This window comes from Tyto alba, unplaced genomic scaffold (assembly GCF_018691265.1).
Source record: "Tyto alba isolate M040663 unplaced genomic scaffold, T.alba_DEE_v4.0 Super-Scaffold_13, whole genome shotgun sequence".
Classification (NCBI taxonomy): Eukaryota; Metazoa; Chordata; class Aves; order Strigiformes; family Tytonidae; genus Tyto; species Tyto alba.
In genome coordinates, this window is record NW_024881275.1 from 40,939,234 (window position 1) to 40,965,965 (window position 26,732).

The 26,732-nt window shown below is 38.1% G+C and overlaps 1 protein-coding gene across 3 annotated transcripts in view; it reads right to left on the minus strand.

The window, feature by feature from the left end:
* Positions 1–9,206: 9,206 nt before the first annotated feature.
* SPTLC1 (serine palmitoyltransferase long chain base subunit 1) overlaps positions 9,207–26,732 on the minus strand; it is a 41,223-nt gene continuing 23,697 nt past the window's right edge. Inside the window, exons 8-15 of one of the 3 annotated variants that reach the window (XM_042787772.1) lie at positions 24,748–24,837; positions 24,055–24,162; positions 22,542–22,637; positions 22,082–22,178; positions 20,220–20,274; positions 14,299–14,416; positions 13,449–13,522; positions 9,207–12,964 (exon numbers count right to left, since the gene is read on the minus strand). In XM_042787772.1, coding sequence (XP_042643706.1) covers positions 12,871–12,964; positions 13,449–13,522; positions 14,299–14,416; positions 20,220–20,274; positions 22,082–22,178; positions 22,542–22,637; positions 24,055–24,162; positions 24,748–24,837 — 732 coding nt within the window. In that variant the 3' untranslated portion in view covers positions 9,207–12,870. Of the gene's footprint in view, positions 12,965–13,448; positions 13,523–14,298; positions 16,876–20,219; positions 20,275–22,081; positions 22,179–22,541; positions 22,638–23,400; positions 23,527–24,054; positions 24,163–24,747; positions 24,838–26,732 lie in introns of those variants that run through there. The other 2 variants (XM_042787773.1, XM_042787774.1) reach the window with 2 other exon arrangements.

A 26,732-nucleotide genomic window follows, 5' to 3' on the forward strand; every position in this document is an offset into this window, starting at 1 on the left:
TCAAGATTTTCAGTAGCTTTTGATGAATCTCATAAAAGTAGATCTAGTTTTGCCTTCTTGACTGAAATGCTATTCTAACTCAGACTGATAAATAATTGCAACAGGCCAAAAACGAAGGAAAATGAAACAAATATGTTGGGTAGACCTGTAAGAGATTCAGCATTGGTCAGTTGCCCAAGATGTCTCATTTCTCCCCATCAGAATTAGACACATTTACATTCTGATGGTAAAAAGCAACATTAATATTCAACACAGTTGGTCTTAGCTACAGTTTAGGTAGTTTACTTTCTGATTTAGGATCAGAATACCAACAAAAATGCTCTAATCCTACAGTATTAGGGTTATATATAGTTTACCTGTCTAAAAAGGTGTACAGACAGATCAAAACCATTAATTTATGCACACAACAACGTCACCGGTTTACTTCCCTTATGGGGCAAGTATTAGCAGTAATAAATGCACACAGTCAGTGAAATCATTACTTCAGTGGAAAACAGTACTCTCACTTCCATGAGGTCAGGATCCTATATACTCTTAATATTATCATTATGTGGTGCACCAAACTCGCCTGGGATACCTCATGATTTAAGTGCTCTCTATAGCACTGATGCCAGAGATCTTACCTGTCTAACACTGGAAACAAGTAAATGTTTCTGTCTAATAAAAAACCCCATGCAAATTATCATAGTTCCATGCAGTTCTGCTACAAAGCATCTAATTACTCTTTGCAAAGTCTGGATAGCAGTACTGCTCTGCCAGGCAGAAACAGGAGTCCAGGATCTGAACTTTAAAGATAACAACACAGGTATGAGTCAAATGCTTTCCATTATTGCATTTCATATGCTCATACATAAAAGAACAGTAAAATCAAACTCTCTTTCAAAATGTCAAAACTCTCCCTTATACTGTGTTTTAAGGATCCTCCCATGTTAATGAAAAACCTGGTATTTATTAGTACTTTAAAATAAGCTTTAACACAAATTAAAAGCTAATGTTAAGTAGACTGGTTTATTTTCAAAATTTAAGCACAAACCCTATAATTTGAAGTGAACATAAATATGAAAAACAACATGTGATCTCATTACTGGCTTTAAAAGTTTCTCTTTCCGTATATGACTGAACTGACAGCCTGCCAGATCTCTGCAATCACTTGCTAACTATTTCTCTGGCAAATCCATACCTGAGGCTGAACTTCAAAATCAGATATTTCAGCTGTTGATAACATGAAAGATTACATGCTTCTTTTTGCAGATCCCTAAACAAAATATACATATACATATGTCTTCAGAAAGCAGTTGCTTATTAATGGCAGGTGAAGTTCTAACTGCACTTTCTTCAATGTTAAACATGTTTTTGTATAGGGGGTCATTCATATTATACATGTTTACTCGTGTAAGAAAAGTTTGAGATACAAGGAAAAAAAAAAAAGGTGTATTTTCTTTCTCATATACACGAAAAATGATCATTTCTATTTATTTTTACTTACAAGAAGAAGTGAAATATTTTCCTTTAACAAAGAAAACACATTCTCTCTGCTGCAGAGCGCTTTTCCTAATTGCCTGTACTATGGGAATGATAACAAACACCACGTCAATGTAATAACATATCATTCCAGCCATCTCTGAATAGCTGAGACTTTTCAAGTGAATACAGGATTTATGAAAATGAATAATTTTATCTGACCACACCAAAATATTTATGCTAGCTGCCAAGCATATTGCTTAGACATTTGAGTGCCTCTAAGTGGGAAACATCATCAACATAATTATTCAGCAGACAGGAAAACAAGTTTGTTAATTTAAGTACCTCTGTGCGAATTCATGTAGCCTGTCTTCATGGATATACTATGTCCCTTGATTACTGCTCAGGAACACTCCACAGTTTCATGTAGTTCTTGGAAAGAAATCCATTTTGAAAACACTTTACAAAAATAAGTAGGCAGAGAACTGTAAGTAATAAGGAGGTCGTATATCCTGAGACTGTTGTGAAACATAGCATGATGCTCCTATGCTATCTGAGAAACCTAGCTTGCTCTTGCATGAACTTCAGGAATTATTTCATAATGTCAAGGCAATAGATAATTTCACAGAAAAAATGGTAATGAGGAGGCAGGACTCATACATGGATCTTCCAAGAAAACCTGAAAATTAACCTCCTTTCACTTCTAGGTTCATTGGGTAAACACGAGCACTTAAAGTTATCCATTGGTCTAGAAGTTGCTGTTCCAAGTGCCATCTGTAACATGTTTCAAACTTCTCTTTGCCATTAATGCCTGGCAAAAGCAATACTGTGATTCTGTGAAAAGTAAGAAAGCAGGATTAATCAGTGGCCTTTTGAGGTCTGTTCCACTGCACAGAGACACAGCAGCTAGAACAGAGTCTGCTTCCACAGCAAGATGCTCTTCCTCCATTTGTCTCCTCAAAACCATCAATACTACCTTAAGGGGCAATAAACAAACACACAAAGGTGTGTACTAGGAACCTAAGACTCTTCTGAGGCTACTCGTGTTTCCTGGAAGTAAAGGTTTGTGTCAGTTCCTTTAGTCACCAAATAAGATACTCAAATGCTAAACGGATTGGGCGTTGTGCAAGCTTCATGATCCCCATCAGCAGTTCCACAGTAAACTACCCTGAAAAGCAAATGTTGCTGCCATTTTTCCATCTACGACAACAAAAACTCCTTCACCCATGAGTTAGCTTACTACACCTCTCTTCTGTCCTTCAGGCTGCACAAAGAATCTATGTGGCCAAAGCAGTACACTTATGCTGAATATTTTTGTTTGTTTGTTTGTTTCTTTTTAGTTTTAAGGGTGGTGGTAGCCAAAACTTGTTCAAAACTTGCCCTTTGTTAACATCTCTTAGCTCTGCTCAAAACTGTTAAGGGGTTGGTTGTTTTCTTTCACCTAGCTGTTTTCAATTCTTTCCTTAGCCCAGCATAATAAATGTATTTGTAGAAAGCTGGGTGGATACAAAATAAATTCCCTTTGCTATCACACATCAAACTCTTCCCCCAGGTCACAAAGGATATATATATAACTTCACTCACTTGTGAGTTTCTATATGATTTTGCAGTTGCATCTAATTTTGCTTGAGGTGAGTCACTATAGCTGCTATACTTTTCTTGCAAACACAAACAATTTCTGATATGCAACCATTTCCAGTAGTCAGAACCAAGCTTGCCATTCTCCAATGTGCATTGTTACTCCCTAGACTTGAGTGGACTAACAACAGGTGAGCAACAATTCTGGTGACAATTAATTTCTGTAACCTAGCCTCATGACTAACAATAGCTGGGATTCTGCTGTCCATTTTCTCCATTGCAGCTCCACTGCAGCACTTTGCCTTCTTCTATCTTATTACTCTTAATGAGCACTTAATGAGCACTTTATGTTTCATGTTCAAATTGAGGACCCCCTCAAATAATTCCACCTTTGTAAAACACATGACTATCTTGGTGTCTTCACCTTGCAGCATTCAAAAAATGTTCCCATTTTTGACCTGTAATTCCATCATGTCTGATACTGCAGCGGTGATACCTTACCTACACTTAATTCTATAGTTTCAGGTAGTAAAGAGCTACTGAAATGGCAAAACTGGCCTTCTGTGCTTAGAGATGATCGCTGACACGTGAGTCATTGTGCACTTCTACAGATTTCAACTTATGCTTCAAACCTCAAATATGCATGTATTGCAAACTGCACAGCATTCACTGGCACTATACACTAAGGAACAGATGGGCACTGGAACTAGACTGAAACTGAGTCATTACATTTTCGCTGGAATCATCACCTAATAAATCCAACTCATTTGTAACTTATTAAACCACCGATTTAGTGCAACTTTCTGCACATCCCTTGCCTCCCACGAGTCAGACAACAGCAACATGCCTCTGCATTTAGGAAATGTGGACATAATCACTAAAACAAGGTCTACTGTATACCAAACACTTTTACTCCTTAAGCAATTGTTAAGCAACTAGTAGTGCATTTATCTTCGGTGGCTATCCTGGAAAATGAAGGAAAAAAACCCAGGAAGATGACTGGAAACCAAAGGTGAAGGAAATAGCAAAAGCTTTGAGAAACAAAAGAGCAACTTATTTAAAGGTTCTGATCTTTTAAAATCCTTAAGTATTTTAAAATTCTTATTCTCAAGATAGTAATCTAGGTATAAGCAATTAAAGTATTTAGGATTTGCTTATTAACAAAGTTTGAAAATCAGCACATTTCAGTAAAACAATCTGCATGCAAAAATGTCTATGGCTTAACTTCTTCCATGTAGTTATTTTATCCATGAAAAAGTCAGGAAATTTATTATTGCAAATGCTGATTACTGTTTGCTAGCAATTCATTGTGTGTATCTTGACCACAGAAATCTAAGGTTGGATCAAAATTAGATCTATAGTCTTTCACTGATAAAAATATCTGAATATTATCTGAACAGTCATAAGTAAGAATTTTATTACCATCAAGTATTCCATAACATCAGCTATTTTAGAGGTCACTTAAATGCTCCCAGATTTTAAACTCAAAGACTTCATAAAAAGGTAAGGGGGTATAATAGTCTGTTCGGATTCTGCAGCTAAAGTTCACAGTCACCATTGACACCAAGGCAAAACTTTACTCAGTAAAAGCATGCTAAACACAAATGAAGCTAGCTTGTTTAAAAAAAAATTATTCTGGTCAAAGTTAAATAAAAAAATATTTGATCTTTTAGCAATTAACTTCACAGAACAGCCATTCCATTATCTTGCTATGTGAAAGAACAGAAAAGGTCCAAACTATTGAAAAACTATGATAGGAAGTCAAACCCACCTCAGGTTATCAGTGAAGTGCTGGTGCTACATCACCTTTTTTATCCTCTAGCATTAGTTTAATAGGTACTTATTATAATGCACTGAGTTTAAATTCTTTCTTTTGCATTCCCCCCAATGCCTACTGTGACATTCTTTGGTAAGCAACAAAGAGCTTGCTCCAAAAGAAACTCAGTTTTGAACAGTGCAAGTGTTAAAAATTATTGCCACTTTCTGTCTTTAGTTATAATCATAGAACTACAGATCACAGAACAGCCCAGGTTGGAAGGCACCTCCATAGACCATCTGATCCAACCTTTCATGGGAAAGGGAGACTAGAAGATTACTCAGCATCCTGCTCCATCCTGAAAATCTCCTGTGATGGGGACGCTACCACATCCCTGGGGATGTTGTTTCAGTGATAGTGTTCTTCTCACCATAAAAATGTTTCTCTATGTCAACCTTTCCTGGTGCAACTTTTCAGGGACGGGAACCTCAATCCATCCCACCTCTACCAGTTTGATGCCAGTGCCAGCAGTAGGAGCCCAGAGCCTGGAGAGGGGCCACATGTCAGCAGAAGAGCACCTGAGCAGCACAAAGGAGTTCCAGCCAGTAAGTCAGCTTCATCGGGGGCCCAACTTAAATGGCTCTGTGCAAAAGTGTATAGCATGGGGAATAAGCAAGAGGAGCTAGAGATGTGAACGTCTGCAGGACTACAATTTTACTGGCATCATGGAGATGTGGTGGGATGACTCCTATGGCTGGAGTTTTGGAATGGAAGGATACAGGCTCTTTGGGAGGGACAGGCAGGGGAGAGGAGGAGAGGGTGTTGCCTTCTGTGTTGATGACCAGCTGGAGTGCAGGGAGCTCTGCCCTGGGATGGATGAGGAGCTGACTGAGAGCTTATGGGTCGGGATTAAAGGGAGGGCAGGGACAGGAGACGTTATAGTGGGGGTTTGCTACAGGCCATCCAACCAGAAAGATGAAATGGATGAGGCCCTCTATAGACAGACGGGAGCAGCCTCACGTTCACAAGCCCTGGTCCTCATGGTCCTTCAACTACCCTGTGATATCTGCAGGACGGACAACACAGCAGGGCATAAGCTAACCAGGAGGTTCCTGGAATGCATTGATGGTAACTTCTTTCACCAAGTGATAGAGGAGCCAAGGAGGAGAGGTGCTATGCTGGACCTTGTTCTCACCAAGGTGGGGCTGGTGGGGAGTGTGAGGCCCAAGGGCAGCCTTGGCTGCAGTAACCATGAACTGGTGGAGTTCAATATCCTTAGGGCAGAGAGGAGGGCGCACAAAAATCTCACTGCCCTTGACTTCAGGAGAGCACACTCTGCCCTCTTTAGGGATCTGCTTGGCAAAGTAGCATGGGATAAAGCCCTGGCAGGAAGAGGGGGCCAAGGAAGCTGGCTAATACTCAAGAATCACCTTCTCCTAGCTCAGGAGTGATGCATCCAACAAAGAGGCAATCAGGTAAGAACACCAGGAAGCCTGCATGGATGAACAAGATCTCCTGGACAAGCTCAATCACGAAAAGGAAGCTGACAGAGGGTGGGAGTAAGGACAGATAGCCTGGGAGGAATACAGAGAAACTGTATGAGCAGCCAGGGATCAGGTTAGGAATGCCAAACTCCTGACAGAATGAAATCTGGCCAGGAACCTCAAGGGCAACAAGAAAAACTTCTGTAGGTATGTTGGTGATAGAAAGAATAGGGAAAATGTGCCCCCCCGCTGGAAGGAAACAGGAGACCTAGTTGCCCTGGATATGGAGAAGGCTGAGCTACACGACAATTTTTTTGCCTCAGTCTTCACTGGCAAAGGCTCCAGCCACACTGCACAAGATGCAGAAGGCAAAGGCGGGGACTAGGAGAATGAAGAACTGCGCACTGGAGGAGAAGATCGGGTTTAAGACCACCTAAGGAACCTGAAGGTGCACAAGTCCATAGGACCTGATGAGATGCATCAGTGGGTCCTGAGTGAACTTGTGGACGAAGTGACTGAGCCACTATCCATCTTATTTGGGAAGTTATGGCAGTCCAGTAAAGCTCCCGCTGACTGGAAAGGATAAAACATAACTCCTGCTTTTAAAAAGGGAAAAAAGGAAGACACGGGAGACTACAGACCACTCAGTCTCACCTCTGTGCCTGGCAAGATCAGGGAGCAGATACTCCTGGAAACTATGCTAGGGCACATGGGAAATAGGGAGGTGATTGGTGACAGCCATCATGGCTTCACTAAGGGCAAATCATGCCTGACAAATTTGGTGGCCTTCTACAACAGGGTTACAGCATTGGTGGGTAAGGGAAGAGCAACTGATGTCATTTACCCGGACTTGTGCAATGCATTTGGCGGTAACACAACATCCTTGTCTCTAAATTGGAAAGACATGGATTTGCCAGATGGACCACTCAATAGATAAGAAATTGGCTCAATGGTTGCAATGAAAAGAGTTGCTGTCAACTGCTCGATGTCCAAGCAGAGAGCAGTGACAAGTGGTGTTCCTCAGGGGTCAGTGTTGGGACCACAGATGTTTACCATCCTTGTTGGTGACATGGGCAGTGGGACTGAGTGCACCCTCAGCAAGTTTGCTGACAACACCCAGCTGAGTGGTGTGGTCAAGACACTGGAGGGAAGGGATGCCATCCAGAGGCACCCTGACAGGCTTGAGAGGTGGGACCACGCAAACCTCATGAAGTTCAAACAAGGCCAAGTGCAAGGTCCTGCACAGGGATCGGGGCAATCCCAAGCACAAATACAGGCCGGGCGAGGAGTGGGTTGAGAACAGCCCTGCGGAGAAGGACTTGGGGGTGTTAGTGGATGGAAAATGGACTCTGAGCCAGCAATGTGCCCTTGCAGTCCAGAAAGCCAACTGTATCCTGGGCTGCATCAAGAGAAGTGTGGCCAGCGGGTCAAGGGAGGGGATTCTTCCCCTTCTACTCTGCTCTCATGAGACCTAACCTGGAGTGCTGTGTCCAGCTCTGGGGGCCTCAACATAAGAAGGATGTGGACCTGTTGTAGCAGGTCAAGAGGAGGCCACAAATATGATCACTTCCCTCATGAGGACAGGCTGAGAGAGTTGGGGTTGTTCAGCCTAGAGAAGAGAAGGTTCCAGGGAGACCTTATAGCAGCCTTCCAGTACTTACAGGGGACCTACAGGAAAGATGGGAAGGGACACTTTGTCAGGGAGTATAGTCATAGGATGAGAGGTAACAGTTTAAAACTGAAAGATGGTATATTTAGATGAGATATAGGGAAGAAATTCTTTACAGTGAGGGCAGTGAGACACTATAAGTAGTTGCCTGAAGCAGCTGTGGCTGCCCCTCCCTGGAAGGGTTCAAGGCCAGGCTGGACAGGGCTTTGAGCAACCTGGTCTGGTGGAAGGTGTTCCTGCCCATGGCAGGGGACTTAGACCTAGATAATCTTTAATGTCACTTTCAACCCAAACCATTCTATGATTCTAACATTTACCTACTGCCCCTTCTCTTCTTGTGGCTCTTTGTGAAGAGTGAGCCTCTGCCCTATTTGTATATGCCTTTTAAGAACTGGAAATCTGTGTTAAGGTCCCCCCAAGCCTCCTCTTCTACAGGGAGAAAAGACCAAAATCCTTCACTCTTTACTCATAGGGCATGTTCTCCAGCACTTTGGTGATGTTCCTTTGGATCTTCTCCAGTCTTTCCTTGACTTTATTGAATTGTGGGGACCAGAACTGGACACAGTACTCCAAGTGCAGTCTGACAAGTGCTGAATAAAGTGGGATGAACATATCTATATCTCTGTTAGTAATACCACAAAATGTTTTCATTTTTGCCTTGTATCAAATAGAAGTTAAGCGGTGGATTATACACTTCCAATTCTACTGAATTTTCTACTCTGACTCCAATACTGTTTTTTTGCCAACACTGGATCCTCTGTTGCAAAATGCATCTCAGTTATCCAAAGAGCATGTGAAGTCAGGTGGTAACACCTTTAATAGCAGGAGTACATAGAGAAATTTTATCTATATAAAATGGTCAATAAAATTGCAGTATTTTCTTCTGTAAAGGTCTTTCAAAGCTGGCACATATTTCATCTGGACTCAAGAATTTGTTGATACATCAGAAATTCTGTATCAAGTCACAGCAAAACTGTACCTGGCCCGGTGTCTAGTTCTCAACAGCACTTTTTCGTACGTATCTGCTACTTAAGTATTAGAAATTGGTCAGGTAACCTTCCCTCATAGATGCTTCCAGCAGTCTGGAACTCAGCTGATTTATGAGATTGTGTGAGTTTTATTATGCACATTTTGCAATGACCTAGCACGCTCTGGACAGGAAACTAAAATCTGAAAAATCCATCAACAGCAAGATAGAGTAAGTCCATTACCTTATTAGCATGAAAACTGCCAAAACCCATAAAAACACAACAAGAAATGTTATCCAGACACTTCCTTTTATTAGGACACTGAAACGATCTAATGTACAAATGCTTTGTGTTAGTTGTAAATATTTCCTGTTTAAGCAGCATTTACAGATGATGTACATTTCTCAAGTAATCTTAGTATGCAAGACACTTTTGCAGTAGCAGCTTCATAGATCAGTGAATGCTAACACTCCACAACCCTGTTTAAAATAATAAAGTCCAGATGGAGTGACAGAAAGGAGACAGTACACCATTCTGTGCAGTGACTGGGATCGTATTTCAAAAGTTAGATTTTTTTTTTAAGTTAGTCAGCCATACCTTTATTTCTGTCTTAATACTCTCCTTATGCATTTCACCTCCAATCCAAAATAATTACTGTAATAAACAGAAAAGGCATCTGCAGGTTTTCCATAAAAACAATGAACCTATACAAACTCCACAAACAACAATCAACTATTTTTAAATATTCAAAGAAAACAGATATCTTTGTTTAAACAAATATATATATATATCATGTAGACATGTTTCTTCAAGCCAAAATCTCTTCAAAGTATAAATTCCTTCCAGTCCATCCCAGTCCCCACATATTGCAAACAAATGCTTTCATCAGGACAATTTCAATGGCCACCTTATTACAGTTACAATGCATTCCTTCTCAACTACCAGATACTAATCTTCAGTAAAAAAAAAAATACGAACATTTATTTTTGATCACTATTTATTATCCTGATGCTTCCACTTAGCTGAAACTGTGTTCCAAATACCTGGCAGGGCAAAATACATAAATTAGCTGAATTAAGAATACAGATATTTATTTTCAATAGAAACTCTGAAGTTTAGGATAAGGCCTTTATGTTTGAGTTACCTCACAGTATCCTGCCAAATAGCTTTCCATTTATTTACTAAGACCCCAGCCTCACTCCCACATCTGAAGAAATGGATGAAGTCCCGCTTCATCCAAACATAACCACAAAGGAACTAAAACAGGCTTGTTCATAGTGCCTAGAGCACTGAGAACTTAAGAACTTTAATGGGCTTCTAATTTTTTAATGTTGTAAGTTTATCCAGAATAGCTTGCTGTCTCCCTAACCCCAGGCAACCTTTTTCCCCAGAGCCATTATTCCCTTCATTGGCTTGTCATCCCAGAGACATTTGTCAAAAAGACAAAATGAAGAGGGCCAAACATGCTTAAACTGACTGGGGATATCTCTCTCCACCAGCTACATCTCACATGTGTCTTCATCTCTCACAGAAACCTTGTATATAACCTGTCAGTAAAACAGACATTATAGCAATACTTCGACTGCTATCAACCACAAGGTGTTCATTTTAGTGTGATCTAAATGCTTCTTTTCTATACACTTGTAAACAAGATGGATAAAGGCAGTTTTACCAATCTTTTAATGCTGAGAATGTGTTTGCCAAGTGAACGTGATGACAGTATCTCTTAGCAACATACTTGAACTTTTGTTTCATCAGAATCACTTAGCTTTGCAATTTCCAGAAATTCCACACCGCTTCCTGAAAATTTAGGTGTTATCACTTCGTTTTAAAGCAAGAAAGAAAAACAAAACCAGCAAAACAAACCCATATATCTAAAGATTGTTGCTAGTTCTCAAATGTGCAACAAAAAATTTTCTCCCCTTTTGCAGAAAACCTAAAACAAAATGCAAGAAGTGAATATTGATTCTGCAACCTAGTGTTTCAATGTTAACTGGTGATTTCCTTACCTTCACAGGTCTACTTTGAACTCCAAAACCATTTATTATGCTGCATCAGAATCCAAGTCCCTCATTTGTCCCCTTTATACATCAAAGGCTCAAGTTTACTTGTATATTCAGGATTCAATTATCAAACCAAAAATGGCTCATATGCTCAAAGTATAGTGCTAAGTACTAATTCCCATTTCTCACAATCTCTGAGAGCCTTGAGGTTGATTGTTCTGCACTTCTGTTCCAGTCTGTAAAACAGGAATCAGCTTCCTTCCCCACATTTTTGCTCTTTTACATTGTTGGCTTCTCACAGGCTTTTACTCACAGTTAATAGAGAAAAATGTAAATGTCAGTGAAACAGGAATATTCTTTCATATTGTGATCTACATTGCACAAATAATCATTTGACTATGTCAGATAGTCAAGCAACAATCACAAAAGTGCCCCAACATGACTTTAGGTGGTTTGTCTGAATATATGCAGGTGTGAAGTTTTGAAAGCCAGCGCAGAGACAGTCATTATGAACTGAAAGAGGCAACCTAGACTATGCTCATCTGATGCAGAATATTCAACAAAATATGGTTGAACATGCTATAAAATCTAATTATATAAGTAAAAATCTGAATCAAACATGATTAACTTTTTATTTAAACAGTGGTGTTTCTCAAAAATAGTCTTGTAGTCCTTGTAGCAGCAACCAAAAAGGCACGTAAGTACAAAAGAATGCAGAATACAGATAAGGCAGAATATAAATGGCTTTCTTAAAGCAAAATCATGAAATACATAGCTATAGGTATTATCTTATAAAAAGGTACAGTTCACTGTCATTCTTTCTTACCACTTTCCTCTGATTAGTGCAGTGTGTTCATTTGTGTAATGTCCATTTGTGTTTACTGAAAATCCTGACAGCACAACCTCAAAATATTATTATCCAATTATGTTGGGATTTTATGTGCACATATTGAGTTGTTTCAGTAGTATTAGTACCATCTAAACTCTTACCAGCTTCTGTCAGTCTTCCCCTCTAAGACATAGATGTTTAGAGGTACAACTTAACACACGCCATTTCAGTGCTTCAAAGTAGTTTGACTAAGTAAGTGTTTAGTTGCTATTTTAAAACTTTGGTTCATTCTTCATATTGCTTACGGTTCTTCAAGACTGGTGCAAAGCCACCCTGACTGAACATATGATAATGGAATTACACCATTTTCACAATTCAGAGGTTTCAGTTTAGAAGTTTTAAAGTTACTAATGTGAAAAACCTCACCCATAATATCAAACATGCATAATTACATATGAAATACAGGAAGCAAATAGTATTTAATATTAATTTATCATTTAGATAATAGAGTTGTCTGGCCAGGCATTGTTAAAAACTAGCTTCCAAAAATGGTTAGAAAAAGATATAAGCAAAAAAAAAAAATTGAAGTTCCTCCTATAGTTCAATAATAAATGACATAATAGAGCACAAAATTGTATCTTAATGTTTTATTTTTCTCCCTTTTGGCAGTTTTAGGAACACCCTATCTTAATTTGAGGACTGGGGGAGTAATTCCTTTAAATTTATTTGAAATTCCTATATTCTGAGAACATGCAGAGAAAATGATACATTTCAGACGTTTTTGGGGAAAACTGAATGTCAGTATACATTTTTGAAAATGTTTAAGGGTTTGAAGACATAAACATAAAAGCAACTTATGAAAGAGTCCTGTATGCAACAGTGATATCTCATTTTAAGGAATGCTAGTAAATGGTAGAGTTTGAATTGCAAGTACACTGTGTCATTCACCAGTTCCAAAATTCAGCATTCTTCCCCTCACTGCATTTGTATCATTCTGGAACAATCCTGTAACTCAGTCAGGTTTCAGTGCTATCTGTGGAAGAACCTGTATATCTAAAGTGAAGTCACTATACAGTGTAAAACACTTATCCTGATAATTTAGGGAAAGAGCAAAACAGCAGTCTAATTCAATACAGCCTGTGCAGCTTCCTTAAGAAGTGATGCAGCTTTGTCCAGTTCTTGTTCTGTTTGTTCCACTGTTATCACTACCCGAATACTGGAAAAAGAAAATCAGAATATAGACAGTAAACTTTACTCCTTGCCTGCAGCTTTAGACTTTTCTCGTACTAATTTTAACACATTAAGATCACTATCTCTAGGGAAATTATTATGAATTCAAATTCAACCAGAAGCAAGACATATGACTGAACACAAACAGTCAGACTACTTTTTTTCCCCCATACACACACCACAGAAATCTGATTGTTACCTTTTTCACCTGCAGATGTGCAGCTCATAGAAATATGCCTGGTAACAGGCAAGGTGTTGATCACTGAGTTTTCAGGCAGTTTAGATACAGGATGCTAATACCCTGAAGTAACTGTAAGTCACTGAAAATATAGCACAAAATGGAGCCTTTCCCATTTTTTTGAAGGACCAGCTATTCAATCCAGTCTACTGAACAAAACTCCATTATTGGATGAAAAGAGAGAGAGAGTCATATCCAATAAAATGAAATAATGTATTGAGTTTCTACTAACCTAGGTGGAGGAAGACATTTTTCTTCTTTCTCCAGATAGCGGGCCTGAGTTAACGCAATGCCACTGTTCATGCACTACAAATAAAGAAAGTATAGCAGTCATTATTCTGGGAACTTCTGATGGCATATCCTTTTGATCACCAAATACATATAACTAATTTTATGAGTTTGGTGTCAGGATAACTGTAAATTCTTTCCCAAATGGAGGTTTTGAATCCTGTACAAAATCATCTCTAATTTCAATACAGCATAAACACATAAAACAGGTTAGGGTGGTAGCTTCTCCAAGTAGTGAGACAAAAATGCTGTATTAAGTATGCTACTAGGTCATATTCAAGCGTATTGTCAAGGAAATCAATCTCAGCTTCTTTTTGTTGTGTAGCCTTGTGTATCAGCCACCTGAAATATAAAACTTCCCCATTAACCTTCATCTCCTTCATGTAGGAGAGAGAGAACCAACGTGTATTGAAGATGGAAAAAATACTACATACAAAACATGAGATTCTTCACCCAAAACAAGCAAGTTCATGGACTCAAAACAAGCAAAATTACAGAAAGCTAGACCTCAAATGGGTAAAATATACCACCAGAACTCTATGATCATCCTATAAGTATTCTCAGCAAGTTTTATATGCAAATTTAACTCGAGTTTTGAAGTAACAGACCTAAACACATCTGCAGCAAGAAATGCTTTGAAGACAGTCTTTAATATAGCTCTGCTGTCAGCAAAGAAACTGAGTTTCTTGCAGCATTCCTGTAAGACATTCCAAAGCCTCCCTACCCATATGCACTTCATTTATTATTCACATTCAAAGGCAAGGATATCTTTTAATTGTTATGGGGACACTTACATAGTCCACAACTCTTTTGAGTAACTTCACATCACTTTCTCGAGACCCACAGCTCTCTTCCAACTGTAGGTGCAATGCTGGAGAAAAAGATTCTCCCACTACTTTTAAGCCAGAAATCCTAAAACAAATAAAAAGCCTTTAATGTACATTGTGTTACAAGTTCTAGACAGTAAGCGTTTCCCTTTTCTATTTGGCAAGCGAGAAGAGAAGGGTATTTCACTTTACTAATACTAATGCAGACAAAAAAATGTACATTTCAGCTTGCAATACCTAAAGATAACAAAACTTATCAAGTCCATGTCTTTCCTAAGTTTACTAAATGTGGTTTCAGCAAGTTTGTGTAACAACAGTGACTCCTTTTGCAAAAAGGATTAACAATTCAGAAATTTTGGAAGGATCCCTATGAAGATGTAGGATAAATGTTAGCGTTAGGCCTCTATGTTGCTGATAAAAGCACAGCTAGCTAAGTCAAGTCTTTGGAGTCTCTATTAAGAAAATAAATAAATCTTTCACCCACTTATGTGATAAGAAGAAACAAGGTTTGTTTTCTGGCAAGAGTTCTGATTTTGAATTATTTTCTGTAGAAAATCTTTACAACATCATCTGTCACTTAGAAGCTCCTTTAAAACCAGTTATATTAATAGAATTGCTCCCACATATGTACATAGGGACAGTTATTAATCAGGTTCCTAAAATTTGATTGAATGATTGACATTTGATCATCATTATCCTGACATATTTTATCATCATAGTAAAGACTGAGTTACTGCCCTCTAAAAAACCATATCAGATACCCAAGCAAGGCCTCTGGTCTCCAAAGTTAACAGGTCCCATAAACGCATGTCTACCATCAACCATAACTTTGATTTCCTGACATTTTGATTTCCTGACTTTGATGAGCTTGCCATGTACACACTCTAAGTTTATACTCTCATTTTCAAGTAAGTTTTCTATTTTTACAATGTTCAAGACACAGTCAGAGCAGAAGAGATGTTAAATGCATAAATACCAGAACTGGAGCCTATAGGAGAGAGAACTGGCACTACAAAAACACACTGAATCAATTATAACCTTGTAAAAGAATAAAATTATACTCTATCATGGAAAGCATCTTGCATTATTTCTACAATGCTATTTCAATTCACAGTCCATTCCAGAAGGACAAATCAAACTGATATTCTTCATCAGCCACAAAACTGCAAACATTCTGGTGTCATTCACCTGCTAATCAAACAAAGGCAATTTCGTTAATACACAAGCACACATAATGCATTTGTCTTACTACGGTACCCATATCTAAGGATCAGGGATACAATATTTGGCAACGTAAAGTCCAAGGTCCAGCTACAAGGTACAAAGACAATACACAGTATAGCAGTATAACATATCCATTCTTTGTTACATTCCCTAGGAGTTATCTGACTTCCAAGAAGTAGTATTCTACAAGTTGGGAGATGAGAGTACAAGTCAGAGAAAGTTGCACTGTAATTTAAATCTATTTGCTGAAGAACAGAGTTTAGGACACAATACTAAACCAAATAATTAGGTTCTGTTTAGAGAGAGTATTAGCTTCTTGTTATAAAATATACATGATTCTTTAATTGAAATAGATAATCATAAATTGCCCCCCTACAAAGATTAAATGAGAAAAGATGAGTAGGAAACAAGCTTTGTATCACTTCCATTCAAACTGAGTTTGCCTGAACAACATGCTTTGTATTTGCTATACACTTACTTGTAGAGGCTGCTTACAAGTTTCAAACTTAATTTTAATCTTCAAACTTTTTCTGTCAGTCACAGATGTAATAAACTGAACTATATAATTCATCTTATCCAACTATTTGAAGAAACCCAACAGTTTAACATGAGGTCCCCTGATGCCAAAACTTTAATTTTCATGTAAAGTATTAACTGTATTTTTCTGAGCCTCTGCCAAATTAAGATTCAACAAGTACTGGAGAATCCATTGCATACACACCATAACCTTCTTGAAATCAGAACTTGCTTTCCTAAGAAATGCTGAGGAAGTTTCATTTTCAATCAAAAATATACAACTTACACAGAAGAAAAGAGAGAAGTCTGAAAGATCTGATTCTGAAGTAACAAAGGAACAAAACTAGCCTCTTGAACACCAACGCTCCTTTTAAGGCTAGTTTTATATTAGTAAATTAAACATGCCTTGGAATGTTTCCTGGCCATGTGGTGAATGGGTATGGAATGACTCACATCCATACTTTTAACATCTGGATCTCCACGTCAGGGTGGCCACATACAAACTAACTATGAGGAACAGCTCCTGGCTCGTACCAACTCCTGAACTGTATCCAGGAATCCTTTCAAAGAGTGCTGCCTGGCCTGGGCCAAACCCATTCCACAGATCTCTCCAACAATTTGACAGAGTAGACAATTGAGACCCAGTGCCCAGGAATGCTTCCTGATGTTCATGTACCAGTATGAATGTAGCCTTGGGGCGCTCCCTCCTCACAGCTCTCCATACGTCAGCTAGAAGGCTGGGATGCACAGCTGAGTGGTATGGTCGGGTTCTTGGCAGTAGGGAACCTGTATAGCTGGGCTGCCCTGAACACCACAAACATTTCTGTCAGTTTTGCTAACAGAAAACTAGAATGACATCTCATTGAAAAAACATCAAGATTCTCTGGGAGGGAAAATCTTTAAAAACAAACCGTATTTTCCCCAATGAAAACTTCCTTTATTGGAAAATTCTCAGCCAGATGTAGGATATGTGATAAATAATGAACTATTTAAGGGACACTACCTACTACTATTATGGTTTTTAAAAAAAAAACACAAAATTCTGTCCCGTCCGTCTTGTCTCCCTGCAACAGAGCTTCATTTCTAATTACTAAGACACTAGATATTTTTAAGTACAAGAAAGAAACCTATTTTATCTAAGATAATTAAGAAAGTTAATAATATTCCTGATTTGTGTTTAGCGTCCCACTTGGTGGATAAGGAATTGGCTGGATGGTCTCACTCAAAAGAGTTGCTGTCAACTGCTCGATGTCCAAGCAGAGAGCAGTGACAAGTGGTGTTCCTCAGGGGTCAGTGTTGGGACCACAGATGTTTACCATCCTTGTTGGTGACATGGGCAGTGGGACTGAGTGCACCCTCAGCAAGTTTGCTGACAACACCCAGCTGAGTGGTGTGGTCAAGACACTGGAGGGAAGGGATGCCATCCAGAGGCACCCTGACAGGCTTGAGAGGTGGGACCACGCAAACCTCATGAAGTTCAAACAAGGCCAAGTGCAAGGTCCTGCACAGGGATCGGGGCAATCCCAAGCACAAATACAGGCCGGGCGAGGAGTGGATTGAGAACAGCCCTGCGGAGAAGAACTTGGGGGGTGTTAGTGGATGGAAAATGGACTCTGAGCCAGCAATGTGTCCTTGCAGTCCAGAAAGCCAACTGTATCCTGGGCTGCATCAAGAGAAGTGTGGCCAGCGGGTCAAGGGAGGGGATTCTCCCCCTTCTACTCTGCTCTCATGAGACCTAACCTGGAGTGCTGTGTCCAGCTCTGGGGCCCTCAACATAAGAAGGACGTGGACCTGTTGGAGCAGGTCCAGAGGAGGCCACAAATATGATCAGGGGGGCTGTGGATCACCTCCCTCATGAGGACAGGCTGAGAGAGTTGGGGTTGTTCAGCCTGGAGAAGAGAAGGTTCCAGGGCGACCTTATAGCAGCCTTCCAGTACTTAAAGGGGACCTACAGGAAAGATGGGGAAGGACTCTTCATCAGAGAGTGTAGCGATGAGGGCTAACAGTTTTAAACTGAAAGAGAATAGATTTAGATTAGATATAAGGAGGAAATTCTTTACTGTGAGGGTGGTGAGACACTGGAACAGGTTGCCTGGAGAAGCTTTGGATGTCCCTTCCCTGGAAGGGTTCAAGGCCAGGTTGGACAGGGCTTTGAGCTACCTGATCTACTGGTAGGTGTCCCTGCCCATGGCTGGGGGGTTGGAACTAGATGGCCTTTAAAGTCCTTTCCATGATAAACCATTCTATAATCCCATCTCTTACTGCATATTCTTATGCTTTATAAACTGCCACAGACAATAATAAAGTAGTCTATGCAAGATTCAGAAGAATTCTTCTACCTCTTCCACAAACCTGCACTTTGCTTGTACCCACAAGAGGAATAAACACCAGTTGTTCCTCTAGCCTACAACACTACAGTTTCTTCCCTCACCATAGCCCATATAAAGACCAACATTTTTTTCTGAATGATAATCATGCACTGTTCCTTGTATATCAAGTCCTAGATTCAGGAGTTAGTTACATCTTGTCTAAAAGCAATACTTCATTTACTTTTAATTCATTCTTCTCATTGTATTTGTTCTATTATGAAAAAGGAGAAAAGCTGTATATCCTTTCCCACTACCTTTGTGTACAGTTCTACCATTTTATACCCTATTAAACCAGGTAGTTCAACTCCATCATAGTGAGAGCACCATAAAGAATTGGAATCAAGTAGTAGACATGGTTAGGCAGGTAAGATGAGTGCATTTAACACCAGAGCATTTTCTGAAAACTTTGCCTCCTCTTCATCACACACTTTTTGTAGTGTGGCAATTCATTTGAAAAAACACACTGGATCTTGCAAATATTAGTTCAAATCTTCTCTCCGATACTGCTTTATGCAATTTTCAGGATACTTTTCCTTCTACAGCACCGCTCAACTCCCTGGTGTTGATAAATCTTTCAAGTGCTTTCTCAGTATGACCTAGAAGAACTATTTCCATTGCAATTTTTTTGGACCTCTAGCTTACCACACTGTTTTCCATAGGGCAAAAATACAAAAGTTCTCAACACTCAGGCTTTTTGCCTACTTGTTGTAGAAGTGTAGAAGCATCTGTGTATCTTTGACCTGAAAGTCTACACATTTTAAACGTGTGTTGAAACAGAACACAGCAAAGGAGAGAAGGATTATTCGATGGTAGGATTACTCCAAAGAAGTTGAATGTAGCTAAAGTTCTAACATAAAATATCAGCTAATCAAAAAACTGCTTATTTGAAATAACAAGCAACTTACACTGAATAACTGTAACTAATACTAAAAAACCCAGTATATCAATCATGCATTGCAGAGTTCGTGTATAATTAACTGTAATTCATTTCTGCAATACGTAACAGAAAACTGCTTAAGAAAATGAATTGTAAGATACCAGCTAACCTACCTATTCTGCACATTAAACAGTCATTGAATAGTGACAGTAATTTCTATTTTTTTTAGTATCAAAACCTCTCAGGAAAAAAAAGCAATTACTCAGTACAGCCATCTTTTAAAACAGGATATTGTTAGAAAATTCTAAATCGAATCCTTATTTTTTGATAAATTCTGGCAATTTTCTATGTGCCCCCAAAATAAGGAATACTTCTGTTACTATTTAAGATAGTATGTAAGATCACATGTCTGTAATAATTATATTATCATATGTTTGATAGTTATTAAGATCATATAGAAGAACAATATTGTATTAAAGGTGACTGCAAGGTGCCTTGAGTTGTCTGAAAGAGTATCTGCTAAGCTACATCCCGAACACTTTTACTTACATATTTTTTTGAAAATGCTTATCAACACTTCATACCATTGAAAGCTATCATACTCTCCTGAAGACTTAAATGTGTGCGTGCTTGTAAACATCCTCACTAGCATTAAGGTATAATCTCACTTCAGTACCTGTAAGGGTATTTTAAAAACCTGGACTCTTTTTAGTAGCATAACAGAGACAGATGGAAAAGGATGACTTCTTTACATACATACATACATAATTTGGTATACATATCCCAGTCTAAGCATCTGTAAAACCAGAAATAGATTTGGGCAAGGAGTTTGAAGTTGGCATTATAAAGGCATGGTCAAATCAACATCAGCCAAAAAATAAAACCCCAAAATCCATACTTACCCCTGTAAAATTTTGTGAATTCGTTCGCATTTTGCCCGGAGAGTCTGAAAAATGTCTACATACACAGAAAGAAAAAAGGAAAAAAAAAAAAAAAAAAAGATAAAAACCCCAAACTGACTTAGAAATGCTGTTTCTACTTCACATTCCTGTAATTCTAAGATTTCAAAAAAAGCATTTGGAAGAAAAACTAAAATATACGGATCTACTGAAGTACTGACTCTCTTCACTATTTTTTATAAAGTTCCTGATTCCAATTTCTGCCAGGAAATGACAGGCATTTAAGATCTGACTTTCCTTTAACTTGTTACTTCAGCTGCACTGGTTCAAGTATTGTGTTCAGCTCTGAGGATCCCAACATAAGAAGGAAACAAGACTGCTCGAGCAGGTCCAGAGGAGGCCACAAAGATGATCGGGGGGCTGGAGCACCTCCCTTATGAGGACAGGCTGAGAGAGTTGGGGTTGTTCAGCCTGGAGAAGAGAAGGCTCCAGGGAGTACTGGAGCCTTCTAGAACTTAAAGGGGGCCGACAAGAAAGATGAGAAGGGACTCTTTATCAGGGAGTGTAGTGATAGGACAAGGGGCAATGGTTTTAAATGGAAAGAGGGTAGATTTACATGAGATATAAGGAAGAAATGCTCTCCTGTGAGGGTGGTGAGACACTGGAACAGGTTTGCCCGGAGAAGTTGTGGATGGCCCTCCCTGGAAGTGTTCGAGGCCAGGCTGGACGAGGCTTTGAGAAACCTCATCTACTGGAAGGTGTTCCTGCCCATGGCAGGGGGGTTAGACTTGGGTGATCTTTAAGGTCCTTTTCAAACCAAATCATTCTAGGATTCTGTGAAAGATGACACAAACACTTGGTAATGGGATCGAAAGGCAGGTCCAACTCACTTGTATCTATAAATATCTACAGCCATGCAGACTCTGATCCTTGATCCTTTCACCAATTCACTGCAGATTCTTAAACAGGAAACTGACTCCTGGATCTGCAAACCCTCGTTCTTTCCCTTGGCAAAGGTTGGACCCTTAACTACAGCTAGCAGACCCATAACTTACTCATATTTTTCTTGCTTTTGTCGAATTTCTGAGGATTAGGCATGGGCTACCCAGTAATTTTTATTTATTTGTGACAAATTAAATACTGCATCTCTCTGCCGCTGTCCTCCAATATGTTGGTGCTAATGAAAGTCAAAAACAAATACATGCATATTTAGCCAATTTTGTCCTTCTCATATGCCTTTTACTCCCTCCAACCCCGCACAAAAAAAAAAAAAAAAAAGAAAAAAATCTTTCTTAGGTTCTAACAACAAGGGCAATTGTTTGACTCCTAGAGCAGAAACTCCTGCCTGCCAACTTTATCCAAATGCCCTGTACTTGGTCCTGCTAAAACTGCAGGTGTTTGCACCAAGATCATTCCTCTAATTCTTGCCTGGATGCTTACTTGGAGAAGAAAAATAAATTAGGTAGTGGAACTTGAAAAGAAAGGGTTGTTCAGTCCTGAGGAGTATATTTCCATTTGTTTCTTTTTAACCTTCCCTCCCTCCATTTGTCTTGAAGGAATTTGTTTTCAAGCAAGAAGCATATCACTGGTCTACAAAGTAGAATAACAATTTCTTATTTTCCTACTGAAAAACATTCTCTGTCCCTCCTAGTCTCAACCAACTTGCTCATTTTCACCCAGAAGAAAGGGAGGAAACACTGAAGAAGAAAAGCAGGATGTGAAATTACATGATGAAAAAATCACACATGTAAAATTAGCTTAGAGGACTTAAAAGAGTAAAGAGGTGACTAATCAAAATAGGGAGAAATATGAGTTACTACTTTTGGTTGAAGAAAGAAAGAGTACGATTCTCCTGAATTAAGTACCTGGATTATCTTCCATAATATTCAAAGCCTCAATAGCAGCAGCAGCTAACAAAGGAGGTAGGGATGCAGAAAAGCAGTAGCCTTGACCAGACAATCGCTGTGGGGGAAAAAGAAAAAAAAAAAAAATAAAAGAAAACTCACTTTTTTTGTGAAGTTTTGGAGTTATGAATAAAAGAAAAGTCACTTTTTTTGTTTATAGCAGTAAAGACAATGTTTTAAAAGTTAATTCACATACACTTAAACAACCTCTCCCCCCGCACTTAGGAGGTTCATGGAAGGAGTTAAAAGTAGGTATCTGATTAATCTACAATATTTCATAGAACCAGACAGTTTCTGTATGGAAACAGATGTTCCATAATGATTTATGTAACAACAATCCTTGCGAATTGATATTAGTAACTAACTCTCATTTCTAAGTAACTAATCCTGCTACACCATATAAAAATGAGACCTGTCTTACCTGATGGTCAATAATAAAAGATCTTCCACAGCAAAATCCTCCAATAGAAGCCAGTGAATTTTCCATATTTGCACTAATAAGATCTATATCATCAATCTGCCAGTCAAATTAACAAGTTATTAAGATATGTTTTTGATTACATCAAGACCATTTATAAGATAAATCTATTAGAGATATATCTTGTTTCACATTATCATGAATACTAGAGAAGATCCACCAAACTATCACATATTAAAATGAAGCTACAAATAACAACTTTAAGCAATACAGAAGGACTTTAGAAATTGAGGAGATTTATGGATCTGTAGATAATTTACACAGGATCATTCTTCCAGGCATTTCAGTGTGAAGAACACAGAAAATAGAAATTATGTAGATATTGGTGACAATTCCTCAAAGCACTCAGTATGCCAGTGTCCTTTAAGAATGTAAGTAGTATAACTGCAGTCAGCAGGACTCAGAATGGGATTAAAACTGAGCATAAGCCTAGTTAAATCAGGGAACATAAGTCACAACTGTCTTATGCCACTTGTTAGTTGCAAACATATTTTTTGTCAGGCTCTGTAATGCATGCTGATGACCACTGCTACAAATTCCCATTCTGAGCAGACAAAAATGAAATATTATGTTTGTAAATGAATTCAACATAGAAGCCAATTAATCAGATGGTGCTTGGCAAGCATCACAGTAGCACTGTTTGTTTGCTTTTCTAAAGCTGTTTAACATTTATTTTCTCTTTTCCACATTTGCTATTAAGACATTTGAAGTGAAAACAATACGAGATATGGGAAGACAGAATGAATTCTCAGAATTCAGTATTTCACCTCTAAGCTGAACTCAGACGCTGTCCGAATGTAGTGGGAGATGCTCCACACTAAGACACTGGCAACCAAAAGAGCATTTCTTCCTTCCTTCCCCAGCTCAGGTGGCTGTGGTAGTAAACAACCACAAGGACACCCTTTCGGACTTCCAAAGTACTCCTCAGCTGAGTAAACACCACAAAACAAAGACTCTCAGAAAAATGGCTTGGCTTAATCTGCCAGTGAAGTAGGTAAGACAACATCTTTGAAAGGTCCATCAAAAGCTTTATCCTATTTTTCCCCACTGGAGTAAAAGGCAACAGAGCAAAGTAGGCTGGCCATACACTGAGATTTTTCTGACTTACCCCCAGGCCCCACATATTTCTGTGTAAACATGACACTTTTAAGTGTACATGGCTGAAACACAGCAATCATCATCTCACTGAGTGTCCAAAAAAGGATAAAATTATGTATTCTAAAAATTATTTTGTTATCTTCCTCACTAAAGGTAAGTAAAATTATTTCAAGTAAGCGCATGAAAGGCAAGTGCCAAGACCTAAATACTTTAAGACTGATAATGAAAAGTGTGTTTAAAAACAATTTGTTGTACACTACTAAGCTTTGTTAATGCCACAGGTAAAAGAAATCAATTGTACAATTTGTTTCTGTACAAGTCTCTTGTTCACAACAAAACTCATAAAAAAGGCATTTACATTTATTCCAAAGTGTTCAGTAATTCCTCTTCCATGTTCTCCAAGGACTCCAAAGGAAAGGCTCTCCTCTAGAAATATTCTAACTTTGTACTTATACTTCAATTTTATCTAAAACAGAGCAAATGATATAAAATACAAGTCAATTCCATTAGAATTTGGTAACATAAGGAGTGGGGGAGATAAAGACAGGCAAGTTCAGTATTCTGAATACTGCAAAAATGTCAGCATGTATTTTCACAGCATTTCTTCCATTATCTACTAGAATATAGCCTGCACTAAAAGCCAATTTATGCTGAATAGTAAACGTTTTCCTTGGAGTCACTGTTTATGACAGGTGTGTGAGGGTTTCTTTGAAAACTTTATTTTTTTTGAGGTACAACTTAGTTTAATGATTTAATATCACACAGCATAGCTGAAAATACAGTGTATTTTACAGGTTAAAAACTAAGACCATAATGAGATATTCATTCACAAGTCTTATTACATATAGCTTCAGAATCCTAATCCTGATCATAAATTTCAAAATAATGTAAGAGTTGGGATTGCCATTTCATGAACGTTTGAGAAAGCAACGTAAAAAAAAACAAACTGCATGCAGAGCTTTTCTATGTAGGCTTAACTATATGATACTACTATTTCATTAGCCACAAATTTTCATATACAGAGTTTAAAAGGCAAACTGAAATCACTTACCAATTCCGGAAGAGGGCAAACGTCTCCTGTGTTCATATACAATCCTTCCACTACAATAAACCTTCGAGTTACACGGGCCTTGCGAGGATTCTTCAGAGAAAGGTATGATTTCAGTTCATATCAGTTATGACTAATAAGTAAAGCTCTGAAGATTTTTTGATAGGGAATGACAGTAATGGGAAGGGAAGGAAGATGTCTCTTTTTCAAGTAAGCTTTTACTTTAGTTTAAACTTAGTATTTATCATTTGTAACAAAAGTTGAAATGCCTCACTAGACTACTTTTTCTTTATTTTGTAATAATTTTAAAGCTTTTAACTCCTACACAAGATTTAAGATGCCTTGTTTTACAACAAATCATAACCAATCCATTTGAACTTTATGAATAAAATATAAACAATACAACTACAGAACAAATACTACAAATCTTGGTCTCTATTATATTCCTCATTAGTCTGAGCATTAAGAAGGCTTTTCAACATGTGGTTTGTGCACTAGAATTCTCAATGCAGCACAAATCTCTCCCAAGTAGCGTCATCACAAAACACAATACCAAAGTATTCATAATGCTCAAGTTACTATCTCCTTGTCTGATCTCTGCACAATACAGCCCATAAGAATATCCTGCACTGGTTTCTGTTTAAACTTCAATGGTATGGCTTGAGTTTTATTGTTTTAAAATGCCATTCCCTTAGTATTTACTTTAAACCTTATTGGTAACTTCTGATCAAAGATATTAAGTCATGCTTCTTACCTTTTTCAGTTCTTGTAAAAAGATTCAGAGAACATCTATTTGACTTTCCTGATTGGTAAGCACCAAAACTAGGCACAGTCTACTCCACAAGTTGGACCAACTCTAGTGTTACCCCTTCCTATGTCTTACTATGTATTAGTTATACACGCATGATTATATATTAAGCTATTGGCCACCAACTTCATGTTCACATTCAGCTAATTACATTAAGAAGCTTCAACCATGTAGCTAAATCAAAGCACTAACAAACCTAATGTGTCACAAAAATTGCATCACTAGTCTGTCAACCACATCTAAAACCTCATGCAAAGATTATCTGATGAAATGTATTTTATATGAAAGCATGTTAACGAGTATGTTGCCTATAAATTTGCTATTAATTAGATCCATTACCAATTTAAATTGATGTTACGCTGATTGGCTTATAATTATGCAGTTTATCTACTTTAATTATTCTATGTGCTAGCACAAAAATCAGCTTTCTTACGATTGTAACTTCCCAGTGTTCTGTCAACTAGGCATGTAAGGGTGATAGCTCTTCAGCTAATTCTTATAATATTATATATTATTCATATAATTCTTATAATAAGAATATAAGAATATTATATATTATAACCAAGTTATCTGTACTTGTTGATCCTGATTTTGGTAGCTGCTTTTGAAAACCTTATTGTATTACTGTCAGAATGAGAAACAAGCCATCAAACTGACCCAAATTTTTCAAGAGACAACATCTTAGGAGTTGAGTGCAAGATAAGGGAAGAATCTAAAGGGAAAAAAACCCTAAAATCATGTTGATTCTATATATTAATGGGCTAATTCAAACACTTATTGTGTTGATTTTACAGTCTGACACTCAAACTGAGAAATAACTTGCATGATTTATTAGGTAAATGCAGTTATAAACGTTTCTAAAAGACCAAAAAAAAAGCTCTGTAACAGTATTTAAAAAAATGGAAATCATCTCACACTTCAGTCATATGCCCATAAGGATATTCCTCTGCTACCAACACCTGTGAGTTCACTTCCAGTGGTTACTCAGACAAATGAAAATAAAGATTATGTTTTTAAAATACTGTATCTCAATTACATAAACAACATTAATTGCTCAATAGAAATTTATAAAAAACAAGTAACTTTCTATCAGCATTACATCCATTTAATTACACAACCCAGTAAAAAAAACATGTGTAGGAGGTAGCAAAAAGAGCACAAATACTACTTAAAAAAAATG